The sequence below is a fragment of the Apodemus sylvaticus genome, chromosome 8 (genome assembly GCF_947179515.1).
Source record: "Apodemus sylvaticus chromosome 8, mApoSyl1.1, whole genome shotgun sequence".
Taxonomy (NCBI): domain Eukaryota; kingdom Metazoa; phylum Chordata; class Mammalia; order Rodentia; family Muridae; genus Apodemus; species Apodemus sylvaticus.
Genome location: NC_067479.1, coordinates 62,382,474 through 62,403,368, shown reverse-complemented (window position 1 = coordinate 62,403,368; position 20,895 = coordinate 62,382,474). Strand labels below are relative to the sequence as shown.

Below are 20,895 nucleotides of genomic sequence, written 5' to 3'. Positions count from 1 at the left end.
GGCAAATGGGAACAAGGCCTGTCACCTGAGCCTGAGGGCCAGCCTCAGGGACTCTGAACACTTCTGCACTCACATACTGCCCTTTGTCCCGTGGTGACTGAGATAACACTGCCTCGCCTAGAGTGCCTCATTGAAAGGCACTTTCACTTCACAACGCAAAACAGAAGTGAAAGTGAGGAAATCAAGTGTGCCTTACTTGGTGCTGTGAATGCGACTGGACCCCAGGAGCTCATATGTTTGACTACTTGGCCCCTAGTCTCTGAAACTGTCTGGGAAAGATTAGGAGATTGTCCTTATTGAAGGATGTGTGGCACTGGAGGAGGCTTTTGAGACTTCAAGAGCCTAAACCATTCCCTGGTGGCTCTAGCTGACTCCTGCTTGTGTCCCAGGGCCTGAGCTCTCGACTACTGCTGCAGCACAACGCCTTCCCTACCTGTTTGCTGCCGTGCTATTATGGCCTTGGACTCTAATCCTCTGAAACTGAAAGCTCAGATTTAATAAGTTGCCTTGGTCATGGTATTTGTCAACACAGTTGGAAAATAAGAAAGACACCTTGAGAATAAAGCCAGCTGAGTAGGACAAGAACAAACTGGCTTCAAGTTTTGGGTTCATTGTAACATTTGTTGGGGTGGCATAAGACCGTTCTGCCCAGGATGGTGAGAACACAGCCATTAGCCTTGTGCTCCAACTTCCTAGAGCAGCTGGGGAAAAAAAAAAAAAACAGACTATTGTTTCCACTAAAAGTAGTTCTGTGTGATCCAAAACTCAGGGTGGGTGTTCAAGCTAGGGGGAAACTATATTTATTGTGTGAGCTTATCTTTTACCTTTCATTATCTTTGGGCTAGGAAGCAATTGCTAATTGTAGTAATGTCTGCTGTTATCAGTTTAGCCTTCAGGTCTGTTGCTGGTTTAGTTTCTGACTTTGACTCATCTTTGACCTAATAGTTACAAGCCACAAGCTGCTCCTTGGGTCATTTGCAGCTAAGTAGTGACTAGGTTGAGGGATGTTGCTTGCTAAAAGGTTAGCAGTAGAGTGTTTCCTCTGCCTCCCCTCCCATTTTCTTCCTGACCTGTCCCTGAGGAAGCTTACACAGCACTCAGCCTCTTGGTCCTTGGCCTTCTATTTTAAATATGCAAACAGTTTAAAACAAGGGACCATTTCTAGTAACATCCTCTGAGGAAAAGTAGAAAGTTCCTATGTATTACAAAGAACACACAGAGCTGTATACACCTAAAAGACTTATCCTGAGTATGGGTGGCTGTGGGGAGCTGGGCGTGGATGTGGCTTCGCTCTGACTTGTCCTTTGTTAGATGAGAAAGGACTAAGAGATGGCTTGTAGTTCAGCGGAAGCATCTCCAAAATTACTTGAGTCAGTCAAGGAGAAGGTCTTTTACTCCTTAAAAATGGCAGATGGGTCTTGGGGAATGACTCGGCCCATAGAACATGTACTATACCTACAAGCATAACGACCTGCCCTTGGATCCCCGTGTGGTTGTGGTAACGGTCATCTGAGCGCTGAGTAGACAGAGAGGGAAGGCCTGGCCAGAGTGGCTTGCTGACTGGCCAGCCTAGCCAGATCCACGCTTCAGCCTCAAAGAAGTGAAGTGGAGAGCAACCGAGGAAAACACTCACAAAGGCAGGCACACCGGTGCTGACAGCATCCCCGCATCGAAAAGGCTGGGTGCGTATGCTTCCTGTTTACTCTGAGGAGGTCTTTCGATGTGAGGTCAGGGCGTTGTCTGGTCAAAGCTTGGGGGATGGATTGCATTTGGGTGTTTCCATGGTAAACATCTTTATATTTTGTTACACTCTTCCCCACTGCCTAGCTCACACCTCCTTTCCCCCCTTACCGGCTGCCTTCCCCCACATAGTCCCCGATTCCACTTCATGTAACATATGTTCCTCTGCCCTCTCCTGCTCCCTCAAGAGCTCCAAGTCTGTCCATTTTCCTGTTAATTCCATGATTTCTTTTTCCTTTACAGCTAAATAAAATGTCTTGGCCCTTCTGTTCCATATTCTTTTTACCTATCATCTCTTGTTGGGTATTTACACTGGCTCTAATTTTTAGCTGTTGTGACTATGGCCGCATTACAGCCAGGTGTGAGCATCTCTGTAGCTCATGATTAATTTCGGGTCCTTCAGCTGGATGCCCAGGAGTGGCATAGTGGCTCGTATGGCTGTTCTATAGGTTTTTGAACTCTCCATACTGCCTGTGCCAGTTTACATACCCCTCCTCACACAGTCAACAGCACTTGTCATCTTTTTGGGGCTTTGTCTTCTTTGTTTGGGCTTTTATTTATTTCTTTTTTAGGTTGGGTCATAATAAGAAGCCTAGCTGGCCTCGGATTTGTGTTGCTTCTCATGCCCCTGCCTCCGAGTGCTGGGCCTGCAGGCAGACACTACCATTCAGCTTGTTTCCTTCACAAGAGTCATTCTGACAAAGACGTGATAGAATCCAGAATCATTTCAATTTGTTTTACCCGAATAGCCGAATACGCTGAACACTTTTTTAAAATGTGTACTGGTCACTTGTATTTCTTCTTTTAGAAATCTCTGCTAAGTTTATTAGCCCATTAATCAGTTAAATTATTTGATGTTTAATTTTTGCAGTTCCATAGATATTCTAGATATGAATTCCCTGTCTGGTGTGTAGTCTTCAACAATTTTCTTTTCTAGAAAAGCCACTATTTAAAGGTAAAGAAACTAAACATAGTTTGAGGACTCAGTGAGTTTCATTGTCTATTCCCAGCCGCAAGCAGCACTTGGGTGCAGAGGGATAGCAGGGATCTGTGAGCCCGTAGGTGGACGGGTACATGTCTGAATCATGTGCTCTGAACAACTGCAACCTATCCCAAACTGTTAGGATCTGAGACAGCTGAGTATTTTACAAGTAGAGCTTAAGGAGAGAAAAGGACATCACATAGAAGGTTAGCTGAGTACACACACTGCCCTTAATAATGGGAGAGATGATATCACATAGGAAGATAGCTGAGTTCACACACTGTCCTTATGGGGAAAGATGATATCACACAGAAGGCTAGCTGAGTCACACATTGATGTCACATACAAAGCTAGCTGAGCTCACACTCTGTTAAGGGAGAAGATGATGTCATATAGAAGGCTAGCTGAGTCACACTGTTCTTAAGAGAGACAATAATATCTCATAGAAGGCTACCTGAGCTCACATATTGTCCTGGGAGAAGATGATGTCACATAGAAGGCTATCTGAGTTCACACACTGTCCTCTTTGGAGAAGATGACATCACATAGAAGGCTAGCTGAGCTCATACACTGTTCTTATGGGAAAAGATGATGTCACATAGAAGAGTAGCTGAGTCATACACTGTTCTTAAAGGCGAAGATGACTGCTTTTACTTACTTCATTTCCTAGGCTGTTTCTATAACTGATTTTTTTTTTCCAGTATTGCCTGTCAGGGCACCCAACTTTACCATGCAACGTGCTCAAATTCAAATCCACCACTATTATGTTGGACTGCGGACTGGACATGACTTCTACCCTCAATTTCCTTCCTTTGCCTCTTGTTCAAAGGTATGTGCTGATGCATTCTGAGATAAAATGAGCTTTAGTTCCCTGAAAAATGGGACTCATTAGTATGAACATTACTGATACCGTGTTATGTCTCATATATTTGCTTTACCCCCTTAAAACTGTTCTATCAAAATAATTTCCTTTGGATGTGTTGGTAGAAAGTGCTCTATTGATTTATTGATTGACTCCTTTATTCCAACTTCTTCTGGGCCTCTGCAAAATGTTTCTGCAACTGCTCAGTGTAACTGAGGTCATGTATATTTCATCTGTCTTCCTAATTCATGTAAGAGCTAACAAATGACTAACTGATGAGCCCCAGAATTGAATTTTAGGATCATTTAACTGCCTTTCCAGGGCCCTGACAGAATAGAGGCTGATGTTTCTTTTCTGTGCATTGTTTTCCTATTAGTCAATGTGTCTGTGTATGTGTCTGTCTGTCTATCTCTCTGTCTGTCTATCTCTGAGTGTGGATGCATGCGTGTGTGTACATGTGCATATGCATGTACCTGTGTATCTCCCCAGTCCATGTCTTAAGTCACCTAGATTACCTTGCCCTTAAAATCACCATTGTTAGCACTAAACTAAGATTTTAAGAAACTGGTTCCTCATATTGTTTTTACTTAGAAAGAGCTATTTGTAAGAAAAGTGGCTTTTAGAATCAAATATGCTCACAGGGAAGGGAAAAAAAAAAAAGGAAGATAACCACATATAAGAGATGGGATGGAAAAGCAATATGGAACAAATTGAAGAGCCCAAAAGAGCAGCAACCTGAGTAAGCCATCTAGTTCATCTCAGCACTTCCTGAAGACAGCACCAAGTGCACTGATTATTCACACAACCCACGGACCATCTAAGAAAATCATAATGAACCGATGATTTTTTTTTTCTGAAATAAAATGTGTAACAAAGGACTATGGGGATAAGGTCACAAATAACTTCAAATTACATTTTATACTAAGTAGACGAGATTCACTGATAACTATGCTCAGCACTTTAAATACAGGTATCATCCAAGACTAAGATGCCCATTTACTTAGCTGGCAGATTACTTATTTAAAGAAATGGACACTGTTGTCTTTTTCCCCATACAGAACAAAGTATTCATTATTTTGGTGTTTGCTAAAATCTGTCCTGTATGGGACCAGGGTTACTGATGTCACAAAACTGATTCCTTACCCTCAGAGAGCATGAAGTCTAACAGAGAGTGTAGAAAGGTAGTGCCCTGCTGGAGATTGCCTATACTCGAGATGAAAAAGCACCTATGTTCTATGATAACTACCTTTCTTTAAATACCATGAAGATTTCTACAGAGGAGGCACCTGCTGTATAGGCTCGTGAATTTCACCACTAAAACCAGAATTGGCCAGACCACACTAGCCAGAAACTTTGGCGCACATCTGCTTAGAATAAGTATATCCAGTGTTCCCTCCCTGTCCCCTTACCCTGCTTTATGTTTATAGCTCTTCCTGTTATATTACTTCATATATGCATATTAACTTTCTCCTCTACTGAAGATGTTTTATAAGGACGGGAATTTTGTTTCCACTGTGTCCTCAGCACTTAGATCAAATCTTGGCCTGTAATAGCTGCTCAGAAAATATTTGGCTATGCAAATGAATCACTCTCCTCCTTGGAGCCCATGCAGCCGCACCTGCTCAGAGGCTTTTAACTACTAAAGTGTCATGTTAAATTATTGTACCTCTACTGTAGTGCAAATTTGGGGCGGGGTGTCTGTGCCTGAGGCATGCTCAGGGTTAAACTGGGGGCCTTGCACATGCTAGCAAGCACTTCTTACTGAGCTGCATCTCCAAACCAGATGGCCTTCAAGCTCATAATCCTCCTGCCTCAGCCTCCCCACGGCTAGGATTATAGCTGTGCATCACCACACCTGACTGACTTTCCTATCTGGATATCTGTTTGTATTTCTCCATTTTTTAACCAAATGAGCTTTCATTATACAGTATTTATAACAAAAACATAGGGGAATTTGTAACCTAGGATCCTGTATTGATCATACACTGTATTCACTTGTCTGGTTTTGAGCGTACTTCAATCTGGAAGAGTTTCTCTATCTATCTGTTTTAATGACCTTGACATTTTTTTTTGTTTGTTTGTTTGTTTTGTTTTGTTTTGTAACAGGGTTTCTCTGTGTCACCCTTGCTGTCCTGGAGCTCACTCTGTAGGCCAGGCTACACTCAGAAATCCGCCTGCCTCTGCCTCCCAGAGTGCTGGGATTACAGGCATGCTCCACCACTGCCCGGCGACCTTGACATTTTTAGACATACAGTTATTTTATATTGTCGTCTAATGTGGGTGCATTTGATGTTACTCATAATTGGGTTGGAATTATCAAAAGACATAGGATTCCATCCTCCCCAGAATCATCCTGTAGAAATGCAAGCCTAAGTTTGTCTGACCCCTCAGGATTTTGTTTGTCCCACTGCTCTTCTGTCCCTTTAGCCCGTCTTAATAAAAAAATTAATAGTATCCTTTGTGTCAAAGAAATGGTTTCTAAAATAGTTAAATGCCAGCCATGTATTCTTCACCAATCATCATTTTTCTAATATTTTCTCCTGAATTACTGGCATTTTCAGATATATAAAGCATTTATATCTGGTTATATATATATATATATATATTTCAGATATATAGAGCATATATACTGGCATTTTCTAGTATATAGAACAAAGTCCAATTAATAGAAATAAATGGTTGAATTTTAATTAGTTTTAGAGTGTGTATGATATGTATGTGGTGGGGACATGCATACAGTACATGCATGGAGGTCAGGAGATACCTTTCAGAACTTGCTTCTCTCCTACCATGGAATCTGTGGGTTGAACTCAAGTTTCAGGTTTGCCTGACAAGCAGTTTTACTGTAAACCCCTCTTGCTGGCCATAAGTTTCCTTTGTTTTTATTTTTTTTGTTTTTACATTCAGCCTTTATAATGTTCATGAAATTAGTCTCTCTGCCTAAAAACCATTCACCTGGATAGAAAGTCACTTTATTGCTCTTAGGAAAAGTAGCTTCATTCACCATGACTGGAAACTTAAGCCATGGGTGACAAGTACCAAGCTTCTTAAATTTTAGATTGGGACCCTACAAAATTGATTATGAAGATCGTAATAGATTTGGCAACAGTAAAAAGGTTTCTGAACTGTCCAATGGCCAAAAATTAATTCAGAGTCAAATGGAATTCTTACCTGCACTCACCTGTGCTGTCTCATGGCCTGCTCTGCAACCAGGTCCCAAATACACAGCATCATGGTCTGTTGTGCCGGTGCACATCATAAACTGCAATCTTTTTACTATATATATAGGATTTTTCATTCTTATGAAAACATAGTGGTTTAATTACACAAAACAAAGACTTAATATTTTCCTGCCATACTTATGTGCAAGTATGAGATTCATACATTAGTGAAATTAGTAAATCCAGATGTATCTTTCAATTGTATTGTGTTAGCATGTTTGAAGTTAAAAATTGTGCCGGGCGGTGGTGGCGCACGCCTGTAATCCCAGCACTCAGGGAGGCAGAGGCAGGCCAATTTCTGAGTTCGAGGCCAGCTTGGTCTACAGAGTGAGTTCCAGGACAGCCAGGGCTATACAGAGAAACTCTGTCTCGGAAAAAAAACAAATCCAAAACTCCCCCCCCCCAAAATAAAAATTTGCTATTTCTGGCCAGACAGTGGTGACACCTACCATTAGTCCCAGCACGTAGGAGGCAGAGACAGGCAGATCTCTGTGAGTTCAAGGCCAGCCTGGTCTACAGAGAGAATTCTAGGAAGCCAGGGCTATTACACAGAGAAACAATCAGGGTGGCTCAGAGGATAAAAGTAGAGGATAGAGGTACTTGCTATGAAAGCTGATGACCTGGGTTTGATCTCAAGGGCCTGCCTGGTGCAAAGAAAGAACCCACTCCTGAAAGTTATCCTTTGACCACATGAATTCCGTGATACATATGCAACCCCTGGCAGGCACACAGAGTAAACACAATTACAGTTTTATATTGTTGTCTGAGTTGCTGGTGTAAGTTTCATAAACTGTTGGATGATTCTGGCTTGGAGTGAGGATAGAATGCCTAACAATTTCTGAAATGGCCCTGTTTCTGTCTTTTGTTAAATCATACATTCATGTATAGCGTCATTCTCAACATTGATGGTTACAATGTCAAAACGTTCATCAACTCTGAAAAACTGTTGAAGATATCTGCTTCCTGCAGAATCACATATTTAGCCAAGACTTATTTATGTATGTAAAATCAAATAAGCATAGCCATCTCATTAGTTTGCAGATTTTCTCTGATCTTTAGTAGATGGTAAGATTTATATATGCCAAAGGATTTATGATTATTAATAAATGTTTGGTTTTGTTCTTAATTTCAAAGATTTGTTTACTTTATTGTGTGTTGTGTACGTATGTATCTGTGTGTACCTACATGAGTTTACATGTACTGTGTATATGCAGGTACTCTCAGAATCCAGAAGAGGACATTGAATACCCTAGAAATGTAGTTGCAGGCAGATTTGAGACACTCAGTGTGGGTGCTGGGTACCAAGCCTAGGTCCTTCAAGAGTAAAACTCACTCTTGACTTCTGACCTATTTTTCCAGTCCTATATACTTTTATATACCTGTTTCCATAAAATCACATACAAATTTAAATTTCTTGGGCAAAAGGGATAACAGGTAGAAAGAATTCCAAGTGACCTTGTGTGATCCACTTGTCAGCACTGAATCCAGAGCATTCATTTGCTTAGAATTCACAGCCCAGCACCTAAGCTAAGTCAGCTTTGTCAAGTCTGTGAAGCTGCCCATTCTGCCTGCACTCACAATGGCTGTGGACACAAACAAGATAAGGCCAAGATAGTGGCTGGAAGCTCTAAGATGCTCTCAATATTTCATCTGCGCTCTTTCCTTTCTTCATAAATTCTTTTAATTTCCCCCCGTTCTGTTCTAAACTGTTCTTGTGCCATGTAACCACCCTTTGCTTTGATTTGGTAATGCCAGGTGTTAACCTGGAGCCATGCATGTGACAGGCAAGCATTCTGTCACCCAGCCCTGGGATAGAGATAGTGTCTGACTGCACAGCCTAGGCTGACCTCTGAGTCACTCTCTCCATCACAGGAACATACCATAATATCCAGCTGTTTCATTTTGTTTGACTGTGTAGTCTAAGCTGGCCACAAATGTGATACCCTCTTGCTTCACCATCACAATTGTTGGGACTATAGGCTAGGACCACCACAGCCAGCTCTAAGATGGATTTTTAAACTTACTACAACATGGTTAGTTCTCCTCTTTCAGTTAATTTGGTTAAGAACCACTGCCAGTAACTTTTAACTGTTTCTAACTGTATGGTGAATATAAAGCCATCATGAATTCACTTAAGATTATAATATATAGTCAAGATAATTCAATTTTTGTTTTGCAGCCCCAGGCTATCTAACCTTCCTGGATGGTCTCTAAAAGATGGAAATGCTTTTTTGGACAAGGTAATGTTTAAAGCAAAAACTGCAGCCTGCTTGTACACAGTGGAAAGCCATCTTTTCAGAGCCATGCTGATGACTCCAGGATGAGTGTGTTTTCATGTGTGTTCTCCCTCAAACCCTGAGACTCATGTCAGGGTCTTTACTATTTGGTAATTGCTATGTTAAGTACCTTTAGACACTGTCTGTACTTGGCCTCAGGTCACACTTGTGCCTGTGAAAATCTTATATACTTTGCAAATAATTTATCGCCAGAAAAAGAAAGCTGACTACAGTTATAATTAGGGTCACAAAGGTGATGCTTATTAGAGTTTGGTCAGCTTATTAAATGAGATCCGAATGCTTAAAAAAAAATTAAAACTGTGACATAGGCATACTTTGTCAGAGGTAGAAGATTAAAACCTGCGGGACTTTCTCCATGTTCCTCCGTGGTCCTTTATCATTCATCCTCACCTAAGCTTCAAAATTGAAAAGCAGAGTGACTTTAAACATCTTTCACATGATTCATCTGAGTAAGACAGTTACTGCTCATAATGGACTGCTGAAGAAGCGTGGGCTTTTTTTCAGAATTAATTCCTATAGCTGCACCCCAAACTCAAGTGCAAGCCAGCTGCAGAATTTGAAACGAGATTTCCCTCCTAGATGACTGTAACATTATGTGACATTCGGGAACCTATGTACCTGATTTCAGCCTGGGTCTCCTGCTGGCTATAAATCATTATCCCTGAGAGAGGCTCAAAAGTACTGCATTACCATTGCATCGTGAGTGAAGTGACTTGCATGTGTATGTGGGAGTGTTTCATTAAAGGGGAGTGGTGAGTGAGAGACAGTGACATTGTAAGTGTTCAGAATGGCAAATGTGCCTCCTGTAGACCTCAGAGACTTTATCATCCTAGGATAAGCACCGGTGCATAGCACTGTGAAGAGTAAGATCACAGCGCACTCTTAAGGTCAGGCCAACGTTTGAAACTGCCCACGGTAGCTCATTCCTAGCCTCATCTCGAAGGAGCTGGGGGTCGTCTCCCTTTAAGCATAATTGCTCATTTGTTTTTAGCTCATGGGTCTATGTAATTAAGAATTGTTACATAATTCTCAGCTCATCCTATCAGTAGTTAAACAGTACATGGTGCTTACAAGAGCAGCTTTAAAGGGGAAGAAGCCTTAAAGGCCCCAATGAATTCCTGAGGATAGTAATGTAGTTGACACCCTGTTTTCATAGAGTAAATAAAGACATAGAGTAATTCTGATTATGGTAAATTTAGATACATGAGTATGAAATATGTGAATATGTGATACATATGTAGAAATATTTGTTGGGTGACTTGTAAGAACTTGGTAAAACTAGAGTTGTGTATTTCCCTTTCTGAAAAGAGTGAAAGACACTGTCAGGTCCGCCTGGTTTGATTGTGAAGCTATAAACCTCTGCTTGTGGTGATCCAGAAACTTCACCATGTGTTTACAAGTGCCAACAGCTTTCTGGGATCAGCGCAGCCTACCTGTTAGTGGCCCACCCGGGTCCTCAGCCTTTCCAGTTCAGTGTGCTCTGATATAATTGTAGCACTCTTACATGTGTGGTTTTATCTAGGAGTTTTTCTTGATGTTTCTCCTACATGGGAACTGAGAAATTGAAGTTCTAGACCTCTTTCTTCTCAGTGGACTCAGGACTCTTTGATATGCTTCTGAGTCACCACATGGGAGTACGTGCAGCTTCCCTAATGCAGCGTGGCTCCATAGCATGTTGGTCTTTAGACGCCTGGCCTTCTGTTGACTGCCCACCCCCAGTTCAGAGAAGAATGACCAGGAAAACAGCGCCTGTCAGAGCATCTGTTCTCAGCCTCCTTCCTCATAGCCAGCCCTCAGGAGAATCCAAACTGAGGTGTTTATATAAATGTGAACACTGGCATCTGAGTCAGGGAGGTGTATGATCCTGTTTTAAGCCTTCCCTTATCTTTTGAATAAATATGGTTGGCGTATAACCCCAAGTAAGCATATGTTGTATGGAATAGACCGCACATGCACTGTGGTGGTGGCAGCGCTGTGTATTCTGCCTCTCCAACCCCCATCCACCCACCCATGCCTACCCACCCACCCCCGTTCTTCCCCTCACCTCCTTACTAGGCTGCTTCCGTTCAGCTCTTAGTGGGCGGAAGAAAAGGTTCCTAAGTGATCATCCTAACCTGACACCATAGTAGAGTCACCACAGGTTCTTGTCATAAACACAGGCTCCATGGCCTCCTCTCCAGTTTCTAGTCCCTTAGATATTAGTCAGGACCCAGAGAGCTTTGACTTGATAACTAATTTTTAAGAAGCACTGGATCTCAAATTATAGAAGCATGTGTTATTTCTAACTTTTTAAAGATGCCTCAGGGAATGTGTGTTCAAACCCCAAATCTGCCGCCAGGCAGCATTTTTACCCTCAGTCAGGCACCTAGCCAACCTGAACCTAAATAGGAAACGGTTTGTCTAAAAATAACCTCCCACCCTCTCAGTTAGGTGAGATTGAGTTTCCTTGGTACTGTATCTATTAAATATCTCTTAGTATTTTTCCTTTCCATCTCTTTTAGGAGCTAAAAGAGTGCTCAGGTCATGTATTTGTGGATTCTGTGCCTGAATTCTGCTTACCAGAGGTGAGATGAAAGAGATTCTTATTAGAAGCAAAACATCCTGATAATCATAATTAAAGTCAAAGAATAAAGCGCCACGACCCCACACCCTCACTTACTGCAGTCTTGTTACTATAGCTGTCACTTACAAATGGGGAGCAGCTCCTCATCTATTTCAGTGTGTCAGAGATGGCACTGACTCTTGCAGCCTTCACTTCCTGGGCAAGAATGAGGAGCTTGTGGGCCAGTGCTCCAAGGACTCCGGGACTTGTTCCAGAGTACATTTCCCAGCGCACCTTTGGCTGCACTTAGAATACTGTAGGTTCTAAAGCCAAAAAGCTGATCTCTGACTAGCTAGATCATGTGACTTAAGTCACTGTTTTAAGGTAGAGCCATACTGTTGATAAGACTTGAAGAAAACATGAGAGGCACCAACTCCCGTTCATTGAGCCAGACAAGCCAATCGTAAACCCATGAAACAGCTATATCTTATTTCCCTCAAATCTACACTGTGTGTTGCTGATGATCCAGTACATGCTAGTTGGCAACCCTGTTCACGGTGTGTAGAACCAAATGCTTGTACAGAACACATTCAAAGGTAAAATCTAAAAGTATGTAAGTAAATTTGTGAATATCCATGCATGGGGCTTAAATATTAAATTATTTGGGGGAAATGTTTATGTAATCATTTATCTTTGGTACATGAATTAAGTTTTTTTTTTCTTAGTGTCCTCAGCAGATTTTTCTGTGATTCTAGGCTCTGTGGGCCGATTGTTATATTTTAAAGAGGACAATCGGGCTGCCTCTCGTGTCCTTACGTGTGAGCTTCAGTGTTGCTCTAACTGCCATTGCTACTCCATCTGAACTTCCTTATTTAAAAGTGGTTCCAGAGGCGACAGAGAGGAAAGCTGCCTCATTATGAGGGCATTGTCCTGCAAGCACAGGGCAAAATGTGGTGTTAAGGCAATAGATGTGGGATATTGACCTTAGCTTTGTTCTTTCCATTGGGGAGACATGAACCATCTGCTCTCCCCAGATAGGGAACCAATCATAAACCAAAGTAAGGATGACACCACAGTCCAAGAGTTATACTAGTCTTACTTGAAGGAACATGGATACATCCAGGGCCGAAAAAACTCAATGACACTTACATTACCAAAATCCCACCACAACATAGATGGTGGCTCACCAATGATAGAAACCTGGAGTGTATTGTACAACTTGCAGGTAACTGAACATGTCCAGGAGTGTCTCTTTGAGAAAACTCAGTTTGCCTGAGCTTCTTTCTGGCAGTTCTGCTGGTCTGAACGTGTCCTTAGCAGTGTCCTTCCTGTTTATAAGTGGGGAAGGAGGAGCCTAGTGAATCAGGTCAGTTTCAGGGACTTCCTGAAGCCTTGTGTTGTTTGCTTCCTGAATTTTAATGAGCTCCTCTGCAGGATGGAATGTTTCCCTTCAATGACAGCCCTCTGCATCTCGTGAGATGGAATATTTTGTCTAAGGTAATCCCCTACAGAGCAGCATAGATGCCATTGTCCTAGCAGTGAGACACTTGTGTCCTTTACTCACATGCTGGCCATACTGGCAGGCTTACTAAATGGTCTGTATTCTAAGTCACTCAGCCAGAAAACACCCACACCCCAGGTGGAGATCCACACTGCTTATTCTTTGCTTATGTCATCATTATCTCTGTTGCTTCTGAACAGGACAAGCAGCTCCACAAGCCACTCTACCTTACACACTTGTGACCTAGCTATGCTCATCCTCAGTGTATCACATGGTTAGGGGTTAACTCCTCTGTGCGGGAGAGTTGCTGGCTGTGAGCTGCAGTTTCTAGGCTTGCTATACCCACAGTCTGTGCTTGAGTCCACCCCCTTCCCCCACTAGTATGTCAAGGCTTGTTAGGTGGGAAGGCAGAGAAATCGCAGGGAAAGGGTGCAGGGTACTATCACAAGAGGGATGCATAAAAGCCCCTGTGGAGTTCAAAGAAGAAACTGCAATTCTCTTTCTCGTTTCCTCCCTCAGGAGTATGGTAGCCAGACATTGAAAAGTCAAAACCTTAAAACAAAAAAGAAAAAAAAATTAGTTGTCTCTCTGTTTGCCTCTTGAAGATCGGGTTGCTAAATGTGTAGGATCAGAGTGATACTGGTGAGCCGGCTGCATAGCCATTTTGCCCGGCTGTCGGCTGTCAGTATTGGGACACATCCACAGTGAGAGAAGGGAGGTGTTGCGGGAAAGGCCTCATTATTCTGAAGAAGCGAGACTACTACTCTGCATTTGACAGCATCATTTGTCAGTCCTGTCCTGCTGATCTATGTGCCCTGGCACAGACGTATCCCCCCTCCCTTTCTCTTCAGACCGAGCTAATAGACCTGTCTACAGTGGATGTGATCCTCATCTCTAACTACCACTGCATGATGGCGCTGCCCTACATCACCGAGCATACAGGATTCACAGGCACAGTGTATGCCACAGAGCCCACCATGCAGATCGGCAGGTGAGAGGCGTGACTGCCAAGCTCCTTCAGCCGCCACTGTTGGGTGTGATTCCAGATTTGTGTAATTTATTTCCCATGACAGATGAGTGCGCAGCTCTCTAAACACAGGAATGCTCATTGGAGATGCCTAGAGACTGGTGCCCCGGTGGTGTCCGGTCTTTCAGCATAGCTAAAAGGAGTACTCATAGGCAAGTAGATGGTGCTGAGGAGGTCAGAGGCCCAGGAAAACCGCAAAGATCCAGAGCAGAGGCCGCAAAGACCTCAGAGCAGCACAGCTGTGCTTATTTAAATGAAGAAGAAAAAGAAAAACTTTATTACTTTGCTTCGGAAATATCTCCTTTTTTCATGATTTACTGAGGGCTATAAATAGAAACTTGTAGGAAACAAGGGAAGAAGAGTAATTAAGCAGTTAAGTTGTCCTTTCCCGGTGACAGAATGAAATATTGTACTCTTAAGGATTTAAGAGTAAAGAGTCTTATGCCTAGGGAGATGGCTCAGCAGGCACAGTGCTTGCTCTTTTTGCAGAGGACCCAGGTTCGGTTCCAAGCACCTACATCAGGCAGCTTGCAGCACCTGTAACCCCTGTTCCGGGGATCTGGGTCCTGACTTCACAGGCACATGCTTACATGCATGCATATGGAGGTGTGCACACGCATATACAAATACACAGAAAAATACATGATTTTTTAGATTATCCATTTTATTTTATGTGTATTTTACCTACATAAATGGCTATGTGCCACTCCTGTGATTCTGTGGAGCTAGAAGAGGGCTTTGAATCCCCAGACTAGAGTTGTGAACCACCATGTAGGTGCTGAGAACTGAACCCAGGTCCTCTAGAAAAGCAACAAATGCTCTAAACCACTGGATCATCTCTCCATCCACAAAAGTAAGTAAATCTTAAAGTCAGAAATTACAATCTTCAGTCAACACAGAAGGCTGTAGTTTCTTCTTACCCCAGCTAAGCCTTTACAGTGTAGGTGGATAGTGTACACTGTTATAGACTCAGTTACCGAGAAGAAAAGGAAAAACTGTTAAGAAAATTATTACAGGGGGGAAAGTCCATACATAATGTATTGCTTTGGAATAACCAATATAAGGTAAAGCTTTCAGGATCCAATATACAGGGTTGATTGTACTATAAACTGTTAGATTGTATTCTAGTGTCTTACAGATACCCAACAAGATGAGCTAGTCACTAGAAATAAAATAGAACCTTTAGTGTGGAAACATGACCTGAAACTTATACAAAAACAAGAAGGGAGTCCAGGGACCAGAAATTGCCATCACAGGAAAACAAGAGAGCAGCGTGGTTGAAAGAAAGTGTTGCAAGCGTTATGTCGTAGTCTGAGAACAATGGCACTCAGGGGTCACAAGCCCAGCCTCAGATCTTGGGGTGCTGAGGCTAGCACTGCCACCTAAGGAGGAGACAGTAGCTAGGGAAACAGATGGATGTGAAGTGCGCCTGTTTGGGTTTCTGTTGCCAATAAATTTGTATGTTGCTGTTGTCTCTATATTGATACAGAGAGGTTATTACCCTGTGTTGGTTATCTGTACTAGCCTGAACTGGATTCAGATATTGAAAATGTATTTCTAGGTGAGTAGGAAGGTGGAAATGCAGTTTTTTTTTTTGAAGGACAGTCTCATTCTGCAACCTAGGCTAGCCTAGAACTCACTGTGTAGCCCAGGCTACTCTAGCAATCTTCCTGCCTCAGCCTCCCAAGCAGGGAGATTACAGAGATGAGCTGCCAGCTCCAGCTCTATTTCTAGCTGTTTGTTTATCCTCTAGTTTTCAGGGGTGCTGTCAGTGTCTGTAGCCATGCGCCAACCGAGTGCAGCCCTCCTGGACTCCCTTGGCTATATTCAGGTATTCCATCTCAGAATAGCAGAGGTCTGTCTCACTGCAGATCTTTTGAGCAGATTTTAAACTGGTTCTTGATATCTCCCTCTAAACCAGTGGTTCTCAGCCTTCCTACTGCTGCAATCTTTTAATACAGCTAGCTAGCTCCTCACGTTGCGGTGACCCCCCAACCCTAAAATTACTTTTGTTGCTACTTAATATAACTATAATTTTGCTACTGTTGTGAATTGTAATATAAATATGATATGTAGGATATTTGATATATGACCACTGTGAAGGGGTTGTTCTCATATCCTGCCCCTGCCCCCCAAAAAATAGGTCAAAACCCACAGGTTGAGAACCGCTGCTCTAACTTGAGCAGTTTTGATGCCCAAAGTATGTATCAGCTTCTTACGCCAGTTTAATGTCTCTCATGAGACAGGCTAGTGAAAAGTGGGCCAGTCCACCATTCCTGGCTGTAGTGATAGCAGCAATTGTTCTTCAGTATTCTTTATGCTTTGTTTAAACTCAGGCTTCTCATGGAAGAGCTGGTGAATTTCATTGAAAGAGTGCCGAAGGCGCAGTCTGCCTCCCTGTGGAAGAATAAGGACATACAGCGGTGAGAACAGCCCTCTCCTTGTTGGCTACAGAGCTTCTCAAGTCTCCTTTGTACTCCAGCACAGACCTTATTAGAGTGGAAGGTCAACGGGCTTCCTTTAATTCACACAGCCAGGCCCCATGTAGGCACATGGCTCCACGGAGGGCCTGGGTCTAATGGTCCAGATCACTCAGGTGGTCAGATCAGTCCTTGCCAGGACTGTCTTAAGAGTCTTCACCACAGTGTTGTTGACACTCAGAAAGTAAAGAGCTAGGGGTGGCAAGAGGGCTCTGTGGGCAAGGGGCTTGCCACCAAGCCTGTAGACCTGAATTTGATCCCCAAGTCCCATGTGGTAGGAAAGACCCACACCTTACAAGTTGGCCTTTGACATGTGCCTTGTCACATACTGCCCAAATACACACATCATATACACATATACAATAAGTAAGTATTTTTTTAAAATAAGAAAACAATGTTTGTTGCTTAAGGAAGCTGAGGAGGACATTTCCTAGATGATTCGAATCCCCCATAAGAAAAGATTTTCTTGTATAAAAGCTGGGGGCTGGAGGGGTAATTGGATGAATAATGCATTTTCTCCACATTCATGAGAATCGGAGTTCTGATCCCCAGAACCCACATAGGAGTAAGCAGACAATGCCAGCACATGGAAGGCAGTAACGGCTCCCTGGAGCTCGCTGGCTAGACTGGGTAGAACTGGTGAGCTCAGGGAGAAACCTGGCATCAGTTTTGGGTCTCCACTCATATGCAATGTGCACTCATGCATTTGCACATGCATGTCTACACATAACCGTTGCATTGAAAAGGTATCTGGTTCCATGTCATAGGATGGTGAGACATTCAGTGTTGATGGGTGGGTAGGGGGTGAAGCAGGGGTGGGGGGCAGGTTGGAATGAGGTTATAGAGTCTCCTACATGTGAGGCTGAGCCTCACAACACTGGGTGTGTGCAGGTCATTAGTAGACGCCTGTAAGGAGAATGGCATGACCACATTTGGTTTTGAAGAAAGGAACTCTGGAAGCAGCATGGGAGTGGGGAGGCATGCAGAGATGGAGACAGGGAGACCAGCAGGGGGCCATTTCAGAACAGAAGACAAAGGTCTGAACTGAGGTGGAAGCAGTGACCATGAGGAAGACTGCAGCTCCAGAGAAGCTTCTGAGTTGGGATTTAAAGAGATCAGTAAGCATAAAGGGAGACACAAAGTAGTAACAAAGTAGACACAAAGAGGAAGGTGAGGGCAAGCCAGGGACATGGGAAGGTTCCAAAGCACAGGCTTGTGGGTGGCGACATGTTCCTGTAATCCCAGCACTCTGAATGGGAGGCAGGAAAATTGAAAGCTACGTCAGCCTATATTGCATATGCAAGTTCTAAGTCTATAAGAGTGACATGCTAGAAACCAAATGCAAAACAACACTAAAAAACTAGCAAGTAAAACGAAGATGAGGCCCTTCGATGTGGAAGGGCCTTGGATGTGGAAATTGGGAGATCAGTGACCGTCCCCAGAGTTTAGGTAGATGCCATGCAAGGGCGGAGAGCCTGGATTGCGGGAGGTAAGATACAGGATAAGTACCGTGGAGGAGGCATGACCCCGCACCCCTGCACTCTGGCCTCCCTCCCTGGCAGTAGAGGACACCAGTCAGCTTGACCTGGCATGCCTAACCCCAGCAATGGCTGCCTTCACCCCCAGTCCCATCTTCTGCTCTTAGCATGGAGAGCCTGGGGGTCAAACTGCTTTAGACTTCCTGAGAATTCCTGATCCCACCCCCTTTTCCAGTTGTCCTGCCCTTTAACCCCTTGTCCCCAGATAATGATGATGATTGATTGATGATGATAATGATGATGATGATGATGATGATGATGATGATGGAAGTCACTGGGCTTCAGAATGTCAGCGTCTTAGATTTTGCCAGTCTTCTTATAAATGTGTACAAGGGCCATCCCATTTTTGTGTTCCAGATTTTAGGCACGTGTCTCCTCTATGTGTTCCTTGTACACACTGCTTTTTTAATCTATGGATTGCTTTTTCTGCTGGACATTGTTCTAAATGTGTTTCTACAGAAGGAACAAACACTCTGATGACAGGAGCAGTGGCATCATTGAGTTTACAGAAGAGAAGTGCCACACAGAGGGTTGGTAACTTCCCCAGGGTCATCTGCTAGGTAATGACAGGTTTGGGCTTTTTAAGTGACTTAGGCTACAGAGTCCACATTCTCCCACCCTGTGCTCAAGTCAGTCTTGGAGGGCATGTCCTGCAGCCCCTCCTTATGTTGTGGGAAGGGAAGCAGGTGTTCTGTGCCCTTTTCTCCTGTCTTGCAGGGGTCTTCTGAATGTCTCCTTGGTTGGTAGGATGGTGTGCCATAGCCCAGCTGTCCTGTCTCTGTTTGAATGGCTTCCCTGATCTGCACTCCCAAACAGTGCTACATGGTCCCCTGTCCTGTTTATGTGGCATTTGCCGTCTCAGCTGCTTTTTCTCAGCCTTTCCTGTGCCACTCTCTGCCTCGAGCATGCTGGACCACATGGGACCTCAGGTCCTGACACCCTCCCTCCTTAAAAGCGTCTTGGAGCTGTATTTTCTTTCCCTGTAGTAGACCTCGTGTGCCATGGCCTCCCTCGCCTGTTTCCTCTTGTTTATTTATGTTCTTATGTACTCAGCTGCAAATAGTTCTGGCACATCAGAAGTAGTATCCAAAGGTCAGTGTTCCTGATTTCCCAAGTCCTATGCCAAGTCTTAGGAAGTTCTGAGTCTTAATTTGCCTGTTCTGTGACCTTGAGCACAAAAAGAGGCATTTGTTTTCCCCTGGCTACATTCTTTTTAAAATGTAACAAAATAACTGGCTCCCAGAGTAATGTCAGTATGTATTAGGAAGAGTGTGGCTGGAGCTTGAAAGAAGAGAGCAGAAGGTCAGGGACCTGGGCATTATTCCCATGATGCTCCGCAAATCTCTCTTGTAGAAGAAAGAGTGAGTTAAAGCAGCGTCACCGGTGTCCCAGCTCACCACTGGTGGGTAAAGGGAGACAGGAAAAGGTACCTTGGAAGAGGAGCAGAGATACAGGACATTGCTGGAGACAACCAGCGTGCATTCTGGCCGTGACCAGGGCTTTCATTTTGGCTTTAAGACACACGATGGACCTTAGTTATTGATGTCGAAGGGGACAGTCTAATTATGCAGAATTGATAAAGCAAAAGCCCAGCTCTGTTCTCTTTCTATCCTGAATAAAATCAGCACAAATATTAGGACGGGCACTAAGATGGAAGCTCTCTTCGAGGCTGGTGATGCTTCCTTAAGGAAAGCACCTGCCCTTCAAGCATGGTCTCTCACCTCAGCGCCTTCCATAAAGCCGGGTACTTGGTGTCTAGCTGTGACCCAGTGCTGCAAGAGAGGGAGGCAGGGACAGGCAGATCCCAGGAGCCTACACAGCAAGCTCCAGGTTCAGTGACATTTTGTCCCCAAAATAAGGTAGAAAATAATGGAGGACATCTGGTATCAATCTGTGGCTCTCCCCTCCCACACATGGTAAGCACATCTGTGTGTGCACACAGGAGGGCAGGATGCTGTTATACCCCAGGGGAAAAATATTTTTTAGAAAAAGAAGTGGAATTTTTTTCAAAGTTCCTTATTTAATTGGCATCAGTCATCAGAGCTCTAGAGTTTTGCCTTGGCCTGGGTACTAGGTCAGCTGAAGGATGCCTGTTACTTTAGGTTCCTCTCATATCCCACGTTTCCCCATGTGATGCAATCCATGACCTTTCCAGGACAGAAGCATGAGATGAGGCCTGGAGTGGTTGTCACACTCCTGTATTGAAGCAGCTGGAGCACACTGAATATGTCGTGGCTGTTTAGGAGTGTGAACTGCCAAATCTACTCTTTTTTCCTTCAGTATTTTATATATATATATGAAGCTCAAATCTGGCTGCTTTATGAGTGATTTTTTTTAAACTTATTTTTAAGTGCTGGCTTACACATTAAAATAAAGTTCTGTGCGATTCAGTCAAATCACTGGGAGTCGGGTTTGGAACTTGAAGATTTTACTTCAAACTACATAGGGATTCTCAAAATAGATCTTGGTCTAGTGCCTGAAATTAATGCATCTAAGTAGCTTGAGTTACTAATAAGGCCATCAAGTAAAGAAAACAATAAATTAAACATTTTCAAGCTCATTGGACAAAAAAAAAATCTGACAAATTCTCTTAAATCATTTGGAGTTGGTTTGAATCAGCATTTGATTTATTATTAGGATGTATATTCAAAAATTCTATTACTCTTGCTTTTGACAGTTGTGCAACTTCTTTGCCTTAGGACATG

The 20,895-nt window shown here is 43.3% G+C and overlaps 1 protein-coding gene across 1 annotated transcript in view; it reads left to right on the top strand.

Annotated features, from left to right (window-relative positions):
- Ints9 (integrator complex subunit 9) overlaps window positions 1–20,895 on the top strand; it is an 81,684-nt gene that overhangs the window by 20,204 nt on the left and 40,585 nt on the right. Inside the window, exons 2-6 of the mRNA XM_052191182.1 lie at window positions 3,424–3,551; window positions 8,985–9,045; window positions 11,604–11,666; window positions 13,997–14,136; window positions 16,509–16,595. Of these exons, the coding sequence (XP_052047142.1) occupies window positions 3,424–3,551; window positions 8,985–9,045; window positions 11,604–11,666; window positions 13,997–14,136; window positions 16,509–16,595 (479 nt within the window). The remainder of the gene's footprint in view (window positions 1–3,423; window positions 3,552–8,984; window positions 9,046–11,603; window positions 11,667–13,996; window positions 14,137–16,508; window positions 16,596–20,895) is intronic.